At 29.8% G+C, this 19,311-nt stretch overlaps 3 protein-coding genes across 3 annotated transcripts; 1 reads left to right on the top strand and 2 right to left on the bottom strand.

Moving 5' to 3' along the window:
- Nucleotides 1-7,496: 7,496 nt before the first annotated feature.
- On the top strand, nt 7,497-8,919 carry LOC137831915 (uncharacterized). Its single transcript, XM_068639819.2, has 2 exons — nt 7,497-8,161; nt 8,466-8,919. The coding sequence occupies exons 1-2, from the start codon at nt 7,652-7,654 to the stop codon at nt 8,553-8,555; spliced, it is 600 nt and encodes a 199-aa protein (XP_068495920.1). The 5' UTR covers nt 7,497-7,651; the 3' UTR covers nt 8,556-8,919.
- A 1,507-nt stretch (nt 8,920-10,426) lies between these two features.
- On the bottom strand, nt 10,427-12,867 carry LOC137831916 (fiber). Its single transcript, XM_068639820.2, has 3 exons — nt 12,651-12,867; nt 11,596-11,678; nt 10,427-10,766 (listed from the first exon to the last, which is right to left on the bottom strand). Exons 1-3 carry the CDS (start codon nt 12,727-12,729, stop codon nt 10,737-10,739), a joined length of 192 nt encoding a protein of 63 aa, XP_068495921.1. The 5' UTR covers nt 12,730-12,867; the 3' UTR covers nt 10,427-10,736.
- Nucleotides 12,868-14,352: 1,485 nt separating this feature from the next.
- On the bottom strand, nt 14,353-17,758 carry LOC137831917 (uncharacterized). The gene is made up of 3 exons (XM_068639822.1): nt 17,338-17,758; nt 15,226-15,985; nt 14,353-15,059 (listed from the first exon to the last, which is right to left on the bottom strand). Exons 2-3 carry the CDS (start codon nt 15,957-15,959, stop codon nt 14,588-14,590), a joined length of 1,206 nt encoding a protein of 401 aa, XP_068495923.1. The 5' UTR covers nt 15,960-15,985; nt 17,338-17,758; the 3' UTR covers nt 14,353-14,587.
- Between the last annotated feature and the right edge of the window lie 1,553 nt (nt 17,759-19,311).

Raw genomic sequence — 19,311 nt, forward strand, 5'->3', positions numbered from 1 at the left:
AGAAAATCAAGACACCAAAATATATTTATTTCAAATTTCAGAAACTGAAAATATAATCAACTCTAAAATTTTCACCACTTTCTTTTAAAGTTACATAAAAGAAATAGAATCTTTACTTAAAAAAAGTTAATACAAGTATACAACTAAACAAAGAAAAAACCCGGGTAGCGTCGGGTACTCTCTAAAAATTATTATGGTTTAAACGTACATTAATATGCTTCTCATGTATTGTTTTGATATTTTAATTTGAAAATTGTAAAAATAAAAATAAGAGGTTAAAATTAAAATATATAAATTTTATTGATATAATACGTCAAATTTAAAATTAAAAAATTCAAATGAACATATAATGTTAAAGTTTACCTTATTTTTAAAATAATGCAAAAAAAATGTTTATCATTGTGTTTCTAAATAATGGAAAATATGTTACATTTAGTAACATCCTTCGTGCTACAATAAATAATAAATTAAAATTTAATCCTAACTTAAAATAGCATCACTGGTTAATTAACAAAGAAATTTTACGAGTATTGAAAAATATTGTAAAAAATATAATATCATGTTAGTTATATTACAATTCCCATTTAGATGCTGTCGTAGCAATAATAGTAATAATAATAATATATCATGTTAGGTATGGGAGATTATTTCAAAATAAACGAAATTCTCATAAATAAAAATGTTATTATATAAAAAATGTAAATTAATTTATGGTACCACCTATGAATTGTGTTTTGCCTAGGCTCAGCCTCCACTTGAACCCACTGGACAAGAAGGAGTTTTTTTTTCTTTTCAAAATTCACATTTTAACGGGCCTTTTTAAGAACTTTTATAGTCAATTAATTACTCGATTTAGGTGAAATGACAAAAATATTTTTAAATAAAAAAGGATGTAAATAAAAAATATTTTTAATTATTTTTTAGAATATATTTTTGAATTAGAATTTTTGGAATACTTTTCTAAATTTTTAAAATATATTTTCAGATTTTCTTTTTTAAAATATATTTTTTTCATTCTGAAAATTTTCAGGAATAAAATTTTAATTTTTGAATTCTATTCCAAAATTTTATTTCTACAACACAATCATATTTCAAATTTACTTTTTCTGAATTTATCTTTTGAATTTTAAATTCCAAAATTAGAATAATTTTAGAAATTTGAAAAGAGAATTAGGTGATGTATTTTTAATTTATCAGGGTTTCATTGAAGCCATGTAAAATAATCAGTAAATCATTTCAAGAATAAAAAACGAGTTCATAGGGTCTCTATTTTTTTTTTCTTTTACAAAGCATTATATAAACCACTCATAAAATCAAAAGTAATATATTTTAAAATTAAATATACTAATAAATGATACACAAATAATGTAGAGATACTAGAACCGTATAATTTAAATTTTTAGAAAATAAAAAGTAATATATTTTAGAAGAAATTTTTTATTTTTTTTATATTTTATATACCTCCAATTTGGATCATTTTGTAACTTGGCCCAAACTCTTATCCTACTTAAACCCAATTTCAGTTTCAATTTCATTAGGTGTTTTCTTCGTGCCCCTTCATAGTTTCTTCCTAAACCTCCATAAGGCAAATGCTCCCTGCATCCAACACTTTTGAACCTGCACTCAATATAATTTCAAAAATTCCAAAAATACCCTTTATTCCGGAAATAAAAATCCAGAATTGAAAATAATGCATTCCCCAAAAAAAAAATCCGGAAGAGGTTTTTGTATTTTGGATATAAAAATCCGGAAAAAAAAATCAAAATTACATTCCGGATAAAAAAAATTCAGAACTAAAAATAATACATTCCGGAAAAAATTATCCGAAAGAGATTATTGTGTTCTGGAAAAGGGGGTCCAGAATGTAATTTTATATACACCCCATTTTCTTAAGGGTATTTTCGGTATTTCCCCTGTGATTGGGTGCAATGATATGGTGCATGAAGCAATTGCCCCTCCATAATTCTTTTAATTTTAAAACTATCCTTCGGGAAAAATTGTTTATTTTTATATTATATAATCCATATATCATTTAAATTAGACAATTTAAAAATAATTTATATTTTAAATTTTACAATTCAGAAAGAATTTTCTAAATTATCAAATACGTTTTGAATGGTAAAGTTTGAAATATACATTTGTATTTTGAATAATAAAATTATAAAATATTTGAGAATAAAAAATATATTTTAAATTATAAAATTTTAAATATAATTTTATATTTTAAACGGTAGAATTTTGACAAATTTTTTTAAAATTTTAAATATCTTTTGAATTTTACAATTTAAAATATAAAATTATATTTTAAATTGTATAATTTAAAAATATTAAAAATTATTAAAAATATCAAATTAATAAAATTTTACTAAAGATAAACTGGACATTTCATAAAAAAAAATATGGAGGTGTATAAAGAGAACACCCATTGACTAACCTTTTAGGGACCAATATATTTAGACTAAAGGCGACCAAATGGACCGACCCAATGTGCAAAAACAACCCGTTAAAGGGACCAAATTGACTTTTGAATTTTGACTGCTTCTTTATGCACCTCCATATCTCCTTCTCTCATCTCCATAAATTTTCATATTTTCAAAAATATTCCTTTGTAATATTCTGGATCACTCATAAGTTTTTTTTCAAAATCGTAATTAGTTTCTGGATTATGTAATCCGGAAATCTTTTTTCAAATGCGTATTTGAATTATATAATTCAGAAGCTACTATAGGAAGGTGACACAAAAAAGATAAAAATGTATTTTCATGTTTTGTATGGGATATCAGAAAAATATATAGAGATACGGGAAGAACAATCTAGAATTTTAGGTAAAACAAAAACAAAAAATGTTCAATCAAATTTACCCTAACTAAAAAAGTTATCATATTTTAAATCATTATAGGTGGTAAATAAGTCCAAATTGGGGAGTATAAAAAATCTGGCGGAAATTTTGGTTTACGAAATTGGTGGAAACATTGTGAATACAAATCAGAACGATTATTTTAAATTTGTTTGGTCGCAGATTCTGTTGATTTGAATTGTTATAGATATAGAAGTGTGAAATCAGTTAATTTACTTAAGATGAAGCATATTATCAACATTGGGAGTATTAAGAAATCTGATGGTTACAACTAATTTCAGTTTGTATTTGATGGTAACATGATGCTTTTAATATAAAGAGAAAAGACTGAAAACAATTTTTTTGGTATTATTTTGACGAAGAAAGTATTGAAGTTTCTTATTTTATTATTGCTTAAAATCGGAGTAAACAACAGAAAACATGAGAAAGTTTTTCTTTCAATAATGTAAACATTTATTGCTTAACCGAGTTAATATTGAAAGGTATAAGAGAATTGTACACAGGACAATAACCTACAATCTTAAGATAGCCACCTCTTGACAAAAAAATACCTTGTTCAAACCTTTATACGTTATTCATAAAATAATATTTGTATTCTTTCCAAATCTTAGGGATGAGCTATCTTAACTAACAATTATCATCAAGAGATATAAAATTTGTCAAATAATCTACAAAAATTTGAGTAAAAAATTTACCACATAAAAAATTAAAAAGAATTGGACTATTTTTTTTTCTTTGACTCCGGACAGTTGCACTTTTGGATTAAACCTTGGGCCGGCCTTCCGTATAACTAAGTCTCACACTATAAATTATATAAAAATATTATTATATGGACATATAAATATTCATTATTTAAGAATTATTACATATTATTTTTTATGTACTTTTATTTGAAAGACATATTCTAACTTATTGTTAAGTGAGTTTTTCAAGAAGTCTACTTCGTTGATAATTAATCTGATGTTTTACCATTTTATAATTTATTTTGTATTTTGCAATGGCTTTGTGGTGTTGTTTATTTGTTTATTTTAAATTTGATAATATTTTTAAACAACATGGCATTCATTGCGTTATAGAAGATCTTTTCTAATATTTATATAACAATATCTAAATACTTTAAATAAAAAGGTATTTATCAAATACCTGCTTAAAATTTGATTTTCTCTGGTGCAAAATGAGAGAAAACTTCTCCAGGGTGTGTTTTTCTTCCTCTCTTATTTATTCCCTTTATTTCTTTTGGCCCAAGGAAAGTGGTTTTAATTAAGGTTTTGATACATATTTGCACTGTTATTATAACTTGTTATGAGAAAAAAGAAGTTATTATTCTGCATTATTACTCAAGGACTGTCTGCAAGTGTCGGTGGTGTCTGTCCATAAGTTGATGACTGACTTTGTTTTGTCTTCTATAGACAAAAATCTAAGTGTAGCTGCAGCTAATGAAGAAAGGTGGATCACATTTCTGTATAAAATATTCAAAAATGTTATATATCAATCATTCATAAAGCAATATATTATTTGCATATTTTGTATTGTTTAGTATATGTTATAATAAAAAACAACAACACATAGAGTCATAGTATGTAGATTGTATGAACATTTTAAAAAAATTGACACCAGCTTTTACGTTTTAAAAGAATAAAATAGACAAGTCATGTTTTACCCTACACATAACTTCTCAATTAAAGAACAAATTTCTTCTTATATTGTAAATTTTGAGCTTATAACAAATCATTTAATTAAATTAATAAACTGTCAGTTTTGTTACCTACCTTTTTCTCTGTGAGAATGGCATTTTGTAAACGTTAAGTCACCTTATAATTATACTATATTGATGTAATTTTGGTTTTTATATCAACAGCCAAAAAAACTATCACCGAACCATATGTCTTTATTTTATCATATGGCCATATTTTATTTCTGTCTCTAATTTTTTTTTTCTTTACTTTTAATTACAGTTATTTTAACTTTTGATTTTTGTTATTTTATTTTAGTCCCTCTAAAATATTTTTTATTCCTGTAATATGTAATAATAGCTTTTTTAGTCCATATCAACTATTTTTAAAAGAACTAATTCAAAATATAAAAACCATTATAAGAACTAAAATAATAATAAATAAATATTTTACAGAAATGAAAACAAAATAACAAATAATTTTATTGTCTAATTCCTTAACTTAAATTTCTTTATGAATTTGGGCATATTTGAGCTATTTACAGAGATAAAAACTTCCTTCTGACTATTAAGTTTAGACTGTTTAATAGATTTTTTACAGTTTCCCATTAAAATGTCTATTCTTACTAAAAATAGCAGAAATAACAATTAAGACCAACGTAAAATTAATTAGACAAATTCCAATTAAAATATTGAATTTATTTATATTTATAGTAAAAAAATTAATAATTAAAACTTTTAAGTATGAATAAAAATATATTTAAAATTAAAATTGAAAGAATATTAAAGGTAATTAAAAAAACTATATGAAAAAATGGTTAAATCACGTGAGTGTGTTATTTATATTCTGTTTTACTTTATATAGTTGTTGACTTTGAAGTTGTGAGGACGGTGGGCATAATGATGAATTTTGGCTTGGCTTATTTGACGAAAAAAGAGACTAAAGAGTGATTCTTTTGCTTGTCTTTTCAGTGTACAATTTCTAAGCTATATTTTCCTTTTCTTCTTCCCTCACTCCACTCGATCGAGTGTGAAAAAAACTCTTCTTGAAAATTACTGTTTCAGTCATTAGTTAATTTTAATATTTGATAAATTAAATGCATAAAGCATAAAACAAATGCATGATCAATTAGATTAGTAAGTTAAAACAAACTTGTATTTTTAACAAGATTTAAAATGATTTAAACATACAATGATCTTGCAAAATCAAATTGGTTAAATTAATTTTGTTGTGAAGTGATTTATATTTTCTAAATGAAGGTATCTATAAAATTTATTATAATTTTTTTATTGAATATAAAATTTATTTAAAATTATTTTTAAAATATGGATTAGGTAAAGAAAATTTAATCTACCTTAAATTAATAAAAAAAACTAAATAGTTAATTTTATTTAAAATAAAAAATTATATTTTCTTTAAAAAAAATCCTCATTTTATACTTTTTTTTAAATCCAGTAAATTTAAGGAAAGGAATTCATGTTGGACAGACAAGTATATCATGGAGTCAACGCTAAACATGTTACACGATCTCCAAATTACTAAATAATTGGATAAATTTGATGAAGCTGAAGTTCGATATGGAAAATGCATATGTCAGGATATCTAACAAACAGTTAGAGCTCAAAATGCTGATAAGAAGAAAAGATATAAATAATTGATACGATCAAATAATGTGATGGGAAAAGAAAAGTAAAGGTGTTTATAGTTTTGGTTGTCTAAAAAAATGAAGAGTCTTTGAATCTTGTTCGCACATTATTAACCTTGATTCATAAGATTTATGTTTGACACATATAAAATGGACATGTTTGAATCGACAATGTCACGTTACCAATCTCACTCCAACCTGTACATGCTCTGTTCATGTAATGTATCCCAATTTGGTATTCGAAGCGTGTGATAAACCATATTCACTATGGACAAACACTAGCAAAATAATCTCTATGCATAAAGAGGAACACAAACAACACAGTCTTTTCTTAAAGACAAATTAGCGTAAGGGGTTCTCGTGACGGTGTAATGATAATAAGGGCTTTCATGAACGTGTATCCATGGGAGACATATTCACAAAATTTGTGCTACTCAAATAATGGTTAAACTATACTACTGCAAGAGAGAACACAGCAATAGGGTTAAGCGAGTATTAACTGCAACATTAATCTTGTTTAGTTTATCCAAGAGGTTAGTAACAAATTACATTAACTCCTTTGCTACAAGATAAATAAACAGTGTGGAGAGAAGATAAACTGATAGAAAATAAAAACATTGATATATAAAAAAATGAAATACTTGTGTTAATTACTATGAAAAAATCAGATTTAAGGTTACTCATATTTTTCGTGAAGGGAATGCGTGTGCTGATAAGTTGGCTAATTTAGGATTTATTCATAGAGAATCATTTCATTGGTATAATAGACTTCCATCTAGTCTGTTCTTAAATTTTTTTATTAATAGGTATAGTCTATCTATGTATCGTTTTTATCAACATATGAGTTTTGGTTTAATCTCCCATGTTTTTGTATTTTTTTAATAATATTTTTTTTATCTGATGGTAAATGATTGTTGTTATTTGAGGTGTTAGTTTAGCTTAGATCAAGTAACATAATGATTAGCTTAGATCAAGTAAGATAGTGATGTCCGAAAGTTTTTTATAAAAAAAAAAGAAAAATAATTTAAAGTCATAGGATTTCATTTACTTTATTATTATTATTTTTGTTTGGGTGGTGATATGTCGAGAGTATTTATAATAATAAATATACACTTGATAAATAAATAAATAAATATTTTTTTAATTAAAAATATTATTATATTATTATAATGGTTTATCAAGTATATGTATATTATTTTTGGTGTCGACAAAAGCTTTTCCTTTTAGGCTCAAGTGTCATTCCAAAGTAATACCCTGTATATTTGGACAAACTCTATACAAATATATTTTTAAAAATTAAAATTAAGATATAAGTCATGCAAAAGGTTTACTACTTTTCTAAAACTAATGTCATTGCGTTTGATAGCGTTTTTTAAGGAGATATTCTCCCTTTGAGTTTTGTATATAAGATCTGACATAGAAAGGTTTGGTATGAGGATGAAATATTAGAAGGAGAGAGAAGAATAGTTGTGAAGAATGGGTTTTGAGGAGCAGAAGAAGATAGGAAAGTTAGCCTTGTTCACTATCCCACGAATGGAGTCCCCAGAGAGATCAGGAATGGCGACTCCGCCACTTCACACCTCTGCAGCTGTCCCTTTTCGTTGGGAAGAAGAGCCAGGAAAGCCAAGGCCATGCAGTGCCCTCATCCCTTTCTCCAACCCCATCGATTTCGTACCCAAGTGCTTGGAACTCCCTCCGAGGTTGCTCATACCCTCTCCCTATGTCTCCACCGTCAACACCTTTCGCTCTCCATCCTTCACAACCACTTCCAACTGCTATGGTTCTGATACCAAGGTGCTTGGAGCCATGGTTCTCGCCAAAGCCGGGGGCTTCAAGGACTCTCTCTGGTTTGCTTCTTGGAAAAAAAAGCCCTTCAAACTCAAAAAAAGAGAGGTCACTGGGGCCAGTCATGTCTTTCCTTCTTCTTCTTCCACTGATATTAAGGACACTGACACCATCCCAAGCATCAAACGTTCTGGCGTCTGGGTAAGCTTTTACTCTTCCTACTTTCATCCAATGTTCTTTCCCACTTCTGTTTGGAAAATACTGCTACATGCACATCCTACTTGTACAGTGCTTCACTTGGGACTTCGATTCTTAGCTTGTACTATTAGGGGTTTCACTTGAAAAAAATTTACTTTTTACCCAAAAACAAAATTGCTACTTTGAATGGAGTAAAAGTTGAAGGGTTATGTGCGTGACGAAAGTCATTTTGTGTTAGTGTTTATGTCAGATCTGTGATTAAAAAGGGAAGGGTTTCTAATTTTGCAATGTCTAAAATTGTTTGCAGACAAGTATTTGTGAACGGTTGAAGCTGGCTGTTGGAGGGAGGAGTAAGAAAGTGAAGAAAGATGGGAGTGGCGGTGGCCTTAACCCATAGGGTCATATTATTTTACTTTATGAGATGAGTGTGACATGTAGAAGGGTTGCTGACAGAAAAGGTGTTTGGTTTGCTGCTATGCTAGAAAACTTGATGCTTGTAACATGGAAAGTTGTACAGTGTTTAGTTCACATGTTTAGTTGATAAGAATTGTTGTTAACTGAAGGAGGCATTGTGTTAAAGTCTCCATCTTATCTTATGGCCATGGCCCAGGAGAAAATGATATGGACACCCATCACACTTCACCAAGTTCTTCATCTTTTGTCGGTACAATATCACCCATCTTAAGTCAGGTCATTTGGCCATAATTAACAAGTTAAATATTTTACACCATTATGCAATTTCTTTTAATATTTTTCTTTCACGTCTTAGTCTTTCTCTTTCTTCGCTCACTAAACTTCAAAACCATGCTATCAACTTTCTCTATTGCTTTCTTACGAATATTTCTTATACGTGTTATATTTCTAAAGGAAAAAATGTTCTTTCACTATCATCTAATTTTGTAAATCGCCATAATCCAACTTTTGTTATTTTTAATACTCTTCACACAAATGTACTTTTTTGCTTTATAATTATATTTAATTTCATTTTTTTAATATACTTATTTTAAATGTATTTTAGTTCATATATCATTTGAAACTGTAAAACATATTTCGTCGTCAAAAAAAAAAAAACTGTTCACCTAATGTTATTGAACTTTTTTATGTGCAAAATGTAGCAGTCACGTTTAATTTTCTATATCTTTTTTTATTTGGTGGGTTCTTCACCTATTCGGAAGAATATAGGAAAGAAATTTTTTTTACAAATAATGATATTTTCTTTTATTTGGTAGAAGAGAAAAAAAAGGGAAAAATATTTGGAAATAAAACAATAAATAAATAAATTTAAATTTAAGATTAAGATTAAAGGGAAAAATGTATTGATATAAGATTTATCTCTCTCTCTCTCTATATATATATATCCTTTATTTTTAATTTAATAAAAACATCATTTATATTTTTTTTCTGGATTAAGTAGATAATTTATTTATTTATTTTATCCATTTATATTTTATTTCCTTTTTGCTATGAAGAAAATAAAAGCTCAAAATTTTTATTTTTTAATTATACAAATTTCAAAACATGCAAATAGAACATAATAATAATAATGGTAATTAATTGTAATTATATGGTAATTTTTTTCAAGTAATATTTTTTTAAATTATACAAATAATTTCTCCCAAGTTTTATTTACACAAATAAAGAGTTTATTTGAGAAGAAAAAAATCCATTAACACAAATTCTCAAAGTGTGAGCGAAAAAAGTTTTTCCTTTTCTGAGAATCACGGGGCTTTATCCCAATAAAAAAAATTAAATTCACACAAGGCCTAATTGGTTTTGGTTTTCTTGTCTGTAGCCTGTATGTAGCCTGTAGGTAACATAAATATCATTTTAATAAAAATTATAAACGTGTCTTCTACAATCTAACTAATTACTTTCCTTTTATAACAAACAATTAAAAAATTGTATATATCATTACAAAAAAAAACATCAAGTACCCTTCCAATTATCAGCATATCAGTTCGAATTTCAAATAAAATTAGATTATAATTTTATGATTTGAGATATTGCGAATGAAAAGCAAATTGTAATTAAAAAAAATCTTTTACATCAATACATGATAAATATAATTCTATTGGATGAGTTAAAATATGCTTATTCATGTGTAATTTTTGTTAGCAAGCACGTTGCTAGAATGTTTTCACTTGCTTAGGGTGCTAGGTGATACTTAAATTCTCAGTATTCAAGAGAACTGCCTAGACCTCGTGAAGATGTTGTAATGTTTCAGCATTTAAATATCAACCAGCTAAAATACTAAATAACATCCATGAGTTTACGTATCAAAAAAATCCTTCACAAAATAATCCTGCACATCGATCCATGGAAACAGTTTAAAGAAATCATATTTTCTTGTACAGCAGAATTAATCAAACTCGGCAGAAAAAAACTGATATTTTAACCCAACTCATAACTAAAATTAATATGAAATGAAACCACTGACTGATTCCGGAACACATAAGATCGTCAGACAGGGAAGCTAATCCAATATTCCGTACTCTTATTTCTCTCACGTGGAGAATTAAAATAAGTTCAAACAAGGAAGTCAGCAAATTTTCCCTCACATCTCTCAAGTAAATCACATTTACTTTTTACCAGTCATACCTGCAACCACCTGCAATGAACAAGACACCTCAATATCAGGAAACCATTAATGTGGAATTGTGGGTGACAGAAAGCACATAGAGCATCTCATTTGGGTTCGCTCTTTTATGTCACGGGATCTTAGTACTTATGTTAAAGCTCATTGCTTAAAAAGTTAACACGAAAGAAATTATCTTATACATAAATTAATTTTAATGTATAATGAAACTTATTTATTTATTTTAGCAGTGTTCATAGAAAAATTGTCTAAAAATTACTCTGTATAAGGTGCGATTTTAAATCAGAATTGTCACATCAATTGTTTCAAAGGTAATAATAATAATACATAGGAACTGGTTCTTAAGTTTAAGAGCTACCCCTTATGCAACTCCCATTAGCAACCTTTACAAATGTTCTAATACCCTTCAAAACGAGCAATTCTTGCTAATAACGGCATGTTAAGATCCAATAAGGAGGGCACTAAAAAATCATGAAGGTTTGTCTAATGTTGAATGAGAGTTGATGAAACGAAAGTGAGGGATGGTTTTCAAAACCCAGACCATACATTCTGATGCTAAAACTCGTTTGTTTCAAAACAACCTTTTATTAATTATACGTTATTCAAAAGAGGGGGACGGAGTATTCTCTCCACCGACATTGGAAGCAACTGAAGCTTATCCTGGGGTCAGGAAATTTAAATTTTAGGAGATAGCACAACCAAAAATAATTTTAGTATGAATAATATTACTCTTTTTTTTATCAGCATTACCAGCGATGAAACAAAAAATATTATCTATATTTATACAACTGCTTGGATTTGAAAACAGTCTTACAAAGTTAGTTTCAAAAGCAACACTCACATCACTTAAAGCAGGTTGAGGAGGTTGCTTGGTTGCCTGATATGAATCCAACATGGGCCTGACGAAAGCTGGAAGAAATAGACCTGAGGGGGATAACGCAGCGTGATAAGTAATTGGCCTGTGAGTAGAACATAACTACAACCACGATATGTAGAATTTAAACTAAATCTAATTTTGAGTAGACTCGTAACAGAGCATAGACTGGTTATAGATAAAATTAAGTAATCAAAAGAACTCTCACTGGCATTCTGCCCTTCCAGACACACCAAAAGGAGAGCTAAGAGAAAGGAACTAAGAACCACAAAAATAGAACTCGGTGCTTTTATTTTCGGCCCTAATTTTTTAAAAGGATATTTAAAGAGCAATTTGAATTCATCCCTATTAGTCAAGCAGTTTTATCAAATAAAAGCAGAAAAGATTCACGCAATTGGGCGCACAAACTTCAGGCTAGAACAATTTCCTCAATGTGATTCAAATTATGCATGCCAAGCTTCAGGTAGTCTCATCAAATAAAAGCATAACATATTCAAGCAAATTAGAGGCTAGAACGACAAGAATTATTTGAATGATTGTGATCCAAATGGTATGTGCCAATTTGAATTAGCATGATTAAAGGAGGACTATGACCCACGATTACAATTTTCTGAATAGCAAAAGTAGCAAAGTCAAAACCTAACATCACAGGCACCCAATGCTCACTGAAGCCACCCGAAAACAAACAAAAAACAAGTAAAAAAATATTGATAAAATGAAAAATTTCACGAGCGCATGAAATAATCTGCTAGGCGTAGAAGATACTCATCTATTTAACAATGGACAAGCAAATGTCCAGGGTATTCTGACAAATACCAAATCTACATCATAACCGTTGAAATACTAGCATTAAAAATTTCTATAATTCTCCAAAAATCAAGTGCAGCATTTATAAATATCACAAGAATGAATCCCAATAAGTACTTGTAGATGGAAGGCTAAATCAATGACCACCAAAGGAGTTTTTGACATGAAATTATTGGCGAAAGGGAGAGAGTTAAGATTAGGGTTTTTGAGAATACCGAAGCCAGCGATGAGACAGGAAGCGGTGACAACAGGCTCTTGAACGACGAACATCTTCAACTTCTCCATCACTGCCATTTTCGATTTCGTTTTTCCTTTCTCGCTTCCAATTTCTTTGCTTCAATTTTGTATCTTCTACTTTCTTCTCGTGTGTTTTTATTCTTATTTTTGTTCCTTCTCAATTTTACATTGTTGGATCTACAACTCCGACCCATCTATGCTTCTAATGGAGCATTGGACCGCTAGTGGGCTGCTAATGGTGCCAATACAATGAGCCCGCAATGCCCGACCCAAACTGACAGACGAAGCCCACTTTCTGGAGTTGTATTGTATTTTGTATGCGTAGGTAGGACGATTTGGAAGGAAATACAGTATTGGTGAGGAGAAGAAAACTGTTTACCATTTTTTAGTTTACCTCTGCATGTGACGTCTAGGACGTCTTTGATTATAATCTTTGGACAAATTAAATATAATTAACAAATATTATGTCAAATAGGTTATGCTTAAGAATCCAAATGATAAAGACTTTATCATAATTTCAGTTCTTTTAATCAGGGATGTACCTTTTTAAAAAACAATATTAGTAGCACTCTCTTTAACATATTTCTAACACACTCTATTATTTTGTTAACATTTAATAAGAATTGTAAACTAATAAAATGCTCATAAAATAATTAGTAAAACTCAATTTTTGTAAATTCCAATAAATTTTAACAAGTAATAGATAGTATCTATTAAAGATTGTATTGCTAGTATATCTGTCCTTTTAAATTAGATCGTTTCAGATTTTGATCCTCAAATCATTTGGACCAATTATGTTAATCTATTTTTAAAATTATGCAAGTGTAGCGTTGCTATTCCTCTTTTTTTTCAACAATCCTCAAATTATTACTTCCTATTCAAATATTTGAGTGCTTACAATGTATCTGTGGTAAGAAAATAATTTAGAACTTTGACAATCATAAAGTTTGCGAAGATGTAAATACAAGAAAGTTTGAGATTTTTTTTTCATATTAGATAAAATTTGATGTTTAGCTTAGTAAACTTTGAATAGAGAGTTATTAAAATAATTTAATCGATTTAATTCATATAAATTGAGTAGAAAATAAATACTTGAGTTCTGAGTAGAACATAATCAACTACAGAACCAAAATCACTATTTAAAAAAAATGCTGAAGTAGCTAAAAAAACTTTAAAAGATTGAAATTAAACAATACTTTTTTTTTTCTCTTCTGATTCAAACAGCTTGTATTTTTCACTAGAAACAATCTAAGTCAAATATAATGAATCCATAAGGTCAAAAATGAATTATAAATAATGCAAACTAAAAAAACTAAACTAGTATTGATAGAAAATTTATAGTGACAATTATTTGTTAATCTAAAGTAATAAAATTTTTGGAGCCGTCCATTATTGACTAGACTTGGTCAGAATAAGTTAATTTAATACAGGTAGGATCCGTGAAAATAAGAATACTTGCATAAAACCAAGATATCGTCTTATAAATTAAGAGATTGGATACAGGATACAACAAACTAAACTACTACAACAGTGTCCTTCAAGATGTTTAACCTTTCTCCTCAACAAAGAGTCATCCCCAACATTTGTATTGGAGTAGTTAGTCACCAAATAAAGATTTTGGCAGTTAGTGGCTACAAAATAGCTCAAATAAAGAATCTACTTCCCGTGGAGGGAGGTATCTAAAGAAAAATAGCTGTTTCACATTATCTACATAAAGATTTATGTACATCATCTCATTAACACAACAGAATCAATACAAAAGCACAACTTAGAATTTACAATAGAAGAAGCCATAACAAATCTACAAAATTACATGCAAATCCGATAAAATAATTGTAACCACCTTCCCTGTTAACCCATTCCCTTTGTTCATCAATCTATATGACAAGCAGGACTACGATCAAATCTCACAGAACTATGAACGAGGCAACATCCAACCCATCGTCCATCCCAAAAGCAAGCCAGCTCCCACAAGACTCAATCCTAAAGCAAAGGCAACAGCATATGTTGTAATATCACATTTTGCATTGGCTTGCCTTTCTTGTTTGGCATTGGATATTTTTTGTTTCCTCTTCCGTGAGATTCTACCATCATAGGACATCCATGGAAGAGTCACTGGAAAGAGAGTAGAGATTGGCTGATCCTTGTTGTTAAGTGTTTCCAGCTGCAGCAGTTGTAACCATTGCTTATAGGCAAAAAGTTGTGAGGCCTGTTTAAAAATGAGAGTAACAATATGCTCTTTCTCTGCGTAGGCCTTTTTTGCTGCTTCCTCTGCTTCCCTTGCACGTGTTTGAGAGTGACACAATGCTTCCATTAGTTGAGCTTTGCTGGGGTTTTCATCGAAAATTTGTTGACTCCTTTTGACATCCTCATGCTTGGGGGTATCACTGCAACAATGTTGCAGGGCCAAACAAATATTATGCAAATAAAAAGCACAAAATGAGCATGAATTGTCTTGAATAGAACAAAAATAAAATACCAGCAGAATAAAATCTATAGTAGAATATATCATTGCGTTATTAAGGCAGTAAAATGAAATTAACAGCAAAATACCTTGAACATTTGTCAGAAGCAAAATATAAAAGCCCTTCACAGGCAGAAGGTCCCTGGTTCTTATGCATCAATCCTGAATCTAAACTTCCCGTCTTTGTTTTGTAATTATTCATGCGAGCACATGGGTATCCTCTAAGATGCTTCTTCTGTGGTGGGGGAAGATCACAGTTTTCAATGTGGTTGAGTGATTTCTGTGAAACAAATGAAGCTAATTCATCTCTATCTGAAGTTCGCCACCATGGTTCGGCCTTATCACTTTCAATCCAAGAATAATCTGATTCCAATGAAAAATCATTACTTTTCTTGGAGGATTCTGAGCAGCCAACACACTCAATGTCCACTGTCTCATGTTTAGCCATCACATTCATTAATTCCTGAAATTCTTGAGAATTCTTACTTACATCACTTGCCGTCAAAGTTTCTACCTCTTCCTCTAATATATTTAGTTGTTCATATGTTGAACCCTTTTGATACCCATAATTAGGCTGCAAATGCAACCACCACCTACAGTCCGGTGATAGATTAGAAACTGATGATTTCCTGTTAAAATGGATGACATTAACTGCGGTATGATCAGATTCATCTGATGGACTTGCAGGCTCAGTATCAACCAATTTTGATGTTGCACATGAAGATTGGCAACAAGCCAACTTGGGAGCTCTTTTTGCATCTTCTTGGACAAAGCAACGATTAGCAGTTCTCTGCCACAGAGCCCTTGCTTCTGCTCCTGCCATCACTTTCTACTCTTTCTTCATACTTACTGAACAAAATAGAATTATAAGTACCTTTTTTTTTTTATAAAGTTTTCGTGTTAGGAATTATAAGTACTTAAAAAGCCTACTTATACCACATTTACACAAAAGAAAAAGATATTAAGTTTTAGTACAAAGCATTCAAGAAGGAATTCATATAATGGTAGATTAGAAGTCCAAACATACTCTAGTGTGTTTTAGCAACATGCTGAAAGCTTATGAGTTCCAAGGTGAGGCAAGGGCCCACTCAATTTTGTTTTTATAGCATTGAATATGTACACTCTAATTATAAAAAAAAATCTAAATATTTACAAATATAATTATATATGCTAAAGTTTGTTCATTATTAACTCCTTCCCTACCTTGTTTCTGCCTATGTCCCTGATCTCGTAACCAAGGCTATATTGGAATATACCTTCATCTTTCAAATACCGTCTTTGTCATAAACAAATACATTTCCATTTCCCACCTATTCAACCATCCAAAACCTACAACAAATCCACAGTATATTGATATTGTTTAAGCCAAGTAAGGAGCAAGGCTTTTCTCGCAAGAACAAATCTGACTCTTCTTTCTTCATGGAAAGATAACCTAACATTTAGAATTTTGTTATTGTTAGGAAACACACCTAGTGGGAAAACTCATAAGACTCGTTTGTTGTGGCTGTTATCGTGCTTTCAGGGCACATGCTATTTAATGAATAAGGTTTATTAGTTTCCATCAAATAGTTCCTGTGTTTGATTTCTTTTAATCTATACCCTAAGGGATTACAATAACAAAACCCAAATACTTATGCCACAGTAGCCAGAAATTATTGATAGAACATGCTTCAAGTGTATGTGTATGTAAATCACCAAACCTGTGATGCAAATGACTAAAAAACCTGGAAAACGATGGAGACCACAATTTGAAATGGCAATGTAAACGTGCGCTGTATAAAAGAGGGAGGCCTCAACCTCAATTTCCGCAGAACCCGTTACAGAGTTTTGGGTTTCCCACACACACTCACCAAATCATATAAATAGTTCAAAAGGGCAGGGAAGAGATAATACAGAAACTGAAAACCCTCTTGCACGGTAGTGCTTCTCCGAGGCTTCAAGCTAAAAACTTACCAAAACATACCAAAATGGTCAAACCCAACCATATTCATAACAAGCATATATAAATCAGTCAACACCAAAATGAAATCTGAAGCAATTGCAGGAAATAAACACAAATTTGAGCCACCAAAAACACGACAATTGCTAAAATAAGTACAGACATACATATTACAAAACAACACTAATCACACAATACATGCAAACATATGAACAAATTGAGATTTAAACGGAGAAAAGAGAAAAGGATTGAGTGAACAAACCAAGAAAGAAACCGGCAGATCACGGATGAAGGTGAAGGAAGGGAAGGATGGATCGAACTGAATGAGAGAGTGAAAAAGAAGACGGAGATGACACTCTTTGTTTTATCGTTTTCGTTATCATTCTACTGCTCTATGCTGTCGGTTTTCTCGCACCCTTTTTCTGCTCCGTTATGGAGAAGACAACAACCCAAGTTTAGGACCACAGCGACGCCGTTTTAGGCGTTATCTCTTATTACTTACGCAGTCTTTGTCAAATGGTTGGTGTGTGCTTGGCAATGGTGGCCCCACGGGAAATCAATCTAAAGAGGTTTTTATGTACGCTGTTGATAGTGACACGTGGCAGTGAGCGCCAAAATCAAAGCCATGATACGATAAGAATTAAGTAAACACTCTTATCTTTCTTAGATTACAAAGGGTGAGCTTTCACTTTCCTTCTTCTTTTCTTATTTATAATGAAAGTGCACAACCGCATAGCAAAATCCCAAACCTCTACGTATGCCAAACAACATTTCGTATACAAGTCATAAATGCTAATTTTTGTGGTCTAGTTATAAAATTTGTTGAACTGCAACTTTTTATCCAACTCCTTTAGTTGGTTTTTATAATTTTGGTACTTAATATTTCTATGGAGTAATAATTAATTATTGTTGATGGAGGTGACGGGACATTATGACAAGAATTGCATTAATTAGATGGGTTTACAAAACAATGTGCTTGCGTGGGCTTAGTTTTATTTTATTTTATGGTGGACAAATAATAGTAGTAAATAGCAATGACGGAAAGAGTGGGGAACAAATGGAAACTATATTCAATGAATAATGAGCACAATACGATCCATGTTATATTTTTCTTTCTTTTTACTTTTTCTTAGAGGGAAAGATGGCAAGATTCGTACACTACACATGACAGTAGGTGAACGAGAATCTCCACAGTCACCTTCAAATGTATTTTGTTTCATACTAAGAAATACATTCTAATCTAAAAATAACTTTCAGTTCTACTACTTTTACACGGCTTCTGCCTTCAATACAAAATTACATACCAATTTCCTTCAAATTTATCTTTTTAAACATATGATAAATTTAATTCATTTTAAGTTTATTAAGATAACTTCTTTACAGGATAATTTAATATTTCTCAAAAATGGTGTAATAAACCAATTTCAACATAGAAGTTACAATATATATATATATATATATATATATATATATCAAATTACTTTACAAATAACTATTAGTAAACAACTAGATAAAGTAATTTTATATATTAAATGAATATTATTATAGAAAAAACTAATTCTACAATTTTAATAAAGTTCTAAACAAAATTTATAGTTCATCAAATGAATTTAGCATAAAATGTAATTTATGAGCATGAGTAAATACGGATTATTAGATTATGTCACTACAAAAGTTTTACTGATATAAAATTTTCCGTACATAGTTATTAAGATAACATCTAATTTAGTTGTCAAATTAAAACTAACAAAATTATTAAATATAGTAATTTTATCTTTACTCTTAAAATAAGCCATGTGAGTTTGATTAAAATGGCCGGAATTTATGAATTTGTTAACAATTGGTTTGTAAAATGAAATTTGAATCCATTTTATATATCATGTATGTGGAGAGTGTTGGAAAATAAACTAGCTACTAAGGTTAACTTGGAAAAGCGTGAGATTGTGGTTGAAAGCCCTTTATGTAGTCTTTGTAGGGTGGAGGTGGAATCAAATAACCATTTGTTTTTCAAGTGCAGATTTGTTTGACTAGTGTGGGGTCGTTGTTTTGCATGGCTTGGAGTGCAATTTGTGTCCCATAATGATCCATTGCTAAATTTTTCTCAGTTTAGATTGTGTAATGTGTTTGCTTTAGCAAATGAGATGTGGGGAGTGATTTGGATTGCAGTGGTAAGTGAATTGTGAAAGCATAGAAACAATGTAATTTTTAATGGGGGAGTTGTCTAGTTGTCGATTGT

This window comes from Phaseolus vulgaris, chromosome 6 (genome assembly GCF_051622355.1).
Source record: "Phaseolus vulgaris cultivar YP4 chromosome 6, ASM5162235v1, whole genome shotgun sequence".
Taxonomy (NCBI): Eukaryota; Viridiplantae; Streptophyta; class Magnoliopsida; order Fabales; family Fabaceae; genus Phaseolus; species Phaseolus vulgaris.

What these genes read in the sequence shown, in the direction of transcription:
- LOC137831916 (XM_068639820.2), bottom strand. Translation starts at nt 12,729, where the DNA reads ATGGCAGTGATGGAGAAGTTGAAGATGTTCGTCGTTCAAGAGCCTGTT. An exon ending in CTGTCTCATCGCTGGCTTCG is followed by an intron (nt 11,679 to 12,650) that starts GTATTCTCAAAA and finishes TATCCCCCTCAG; the next exon opens with GTCTATTTCTTCCAGCTTTC. An exon ending in CTCAACCTGCTTTAAGTGAT is followed by an intron (nt 10,767 to 11,595) that starts GTGAGTGTTGCT and finishes TGTTCATTGCAG; the next exon opens with GTGGTTGCAGGTATGACTGG.
- LOC137831917 (XM_068639822.1), bottom strand. Translation starts at nt 15,959, where the DNA reads ATGGCAGGAGCAGAAGCAAGGGCTCTGTGGCAGAGAACTGCTAATCGT. An exon ending in GCTTCTGACAAATGTTCAAG is followed by an intron (nt 15,060 to 15,225) that starts GTATTTTGCTGT and finishes ACATTGTTGCAG; the next exon opens with TGATACCCCCAAGCATGAGG.
- LOC137831915 (XM_068639819.2), top strand. Translation starts at nt 7,652, where the DNA reads ATGGGTTTTGAGGAGCAGAAGAAGATAGGAAAGTTAGCCTTGTTCACT. An exon ending in TCAAACGTTCTGGCGTCTGG is followed by an intron (nt 8,162 to 8,465) that starts GTAAGCTTTTAC and finishes AATTGTTTGCAG; the next exon opens with ACAAGTATTTGTGAACGGTT.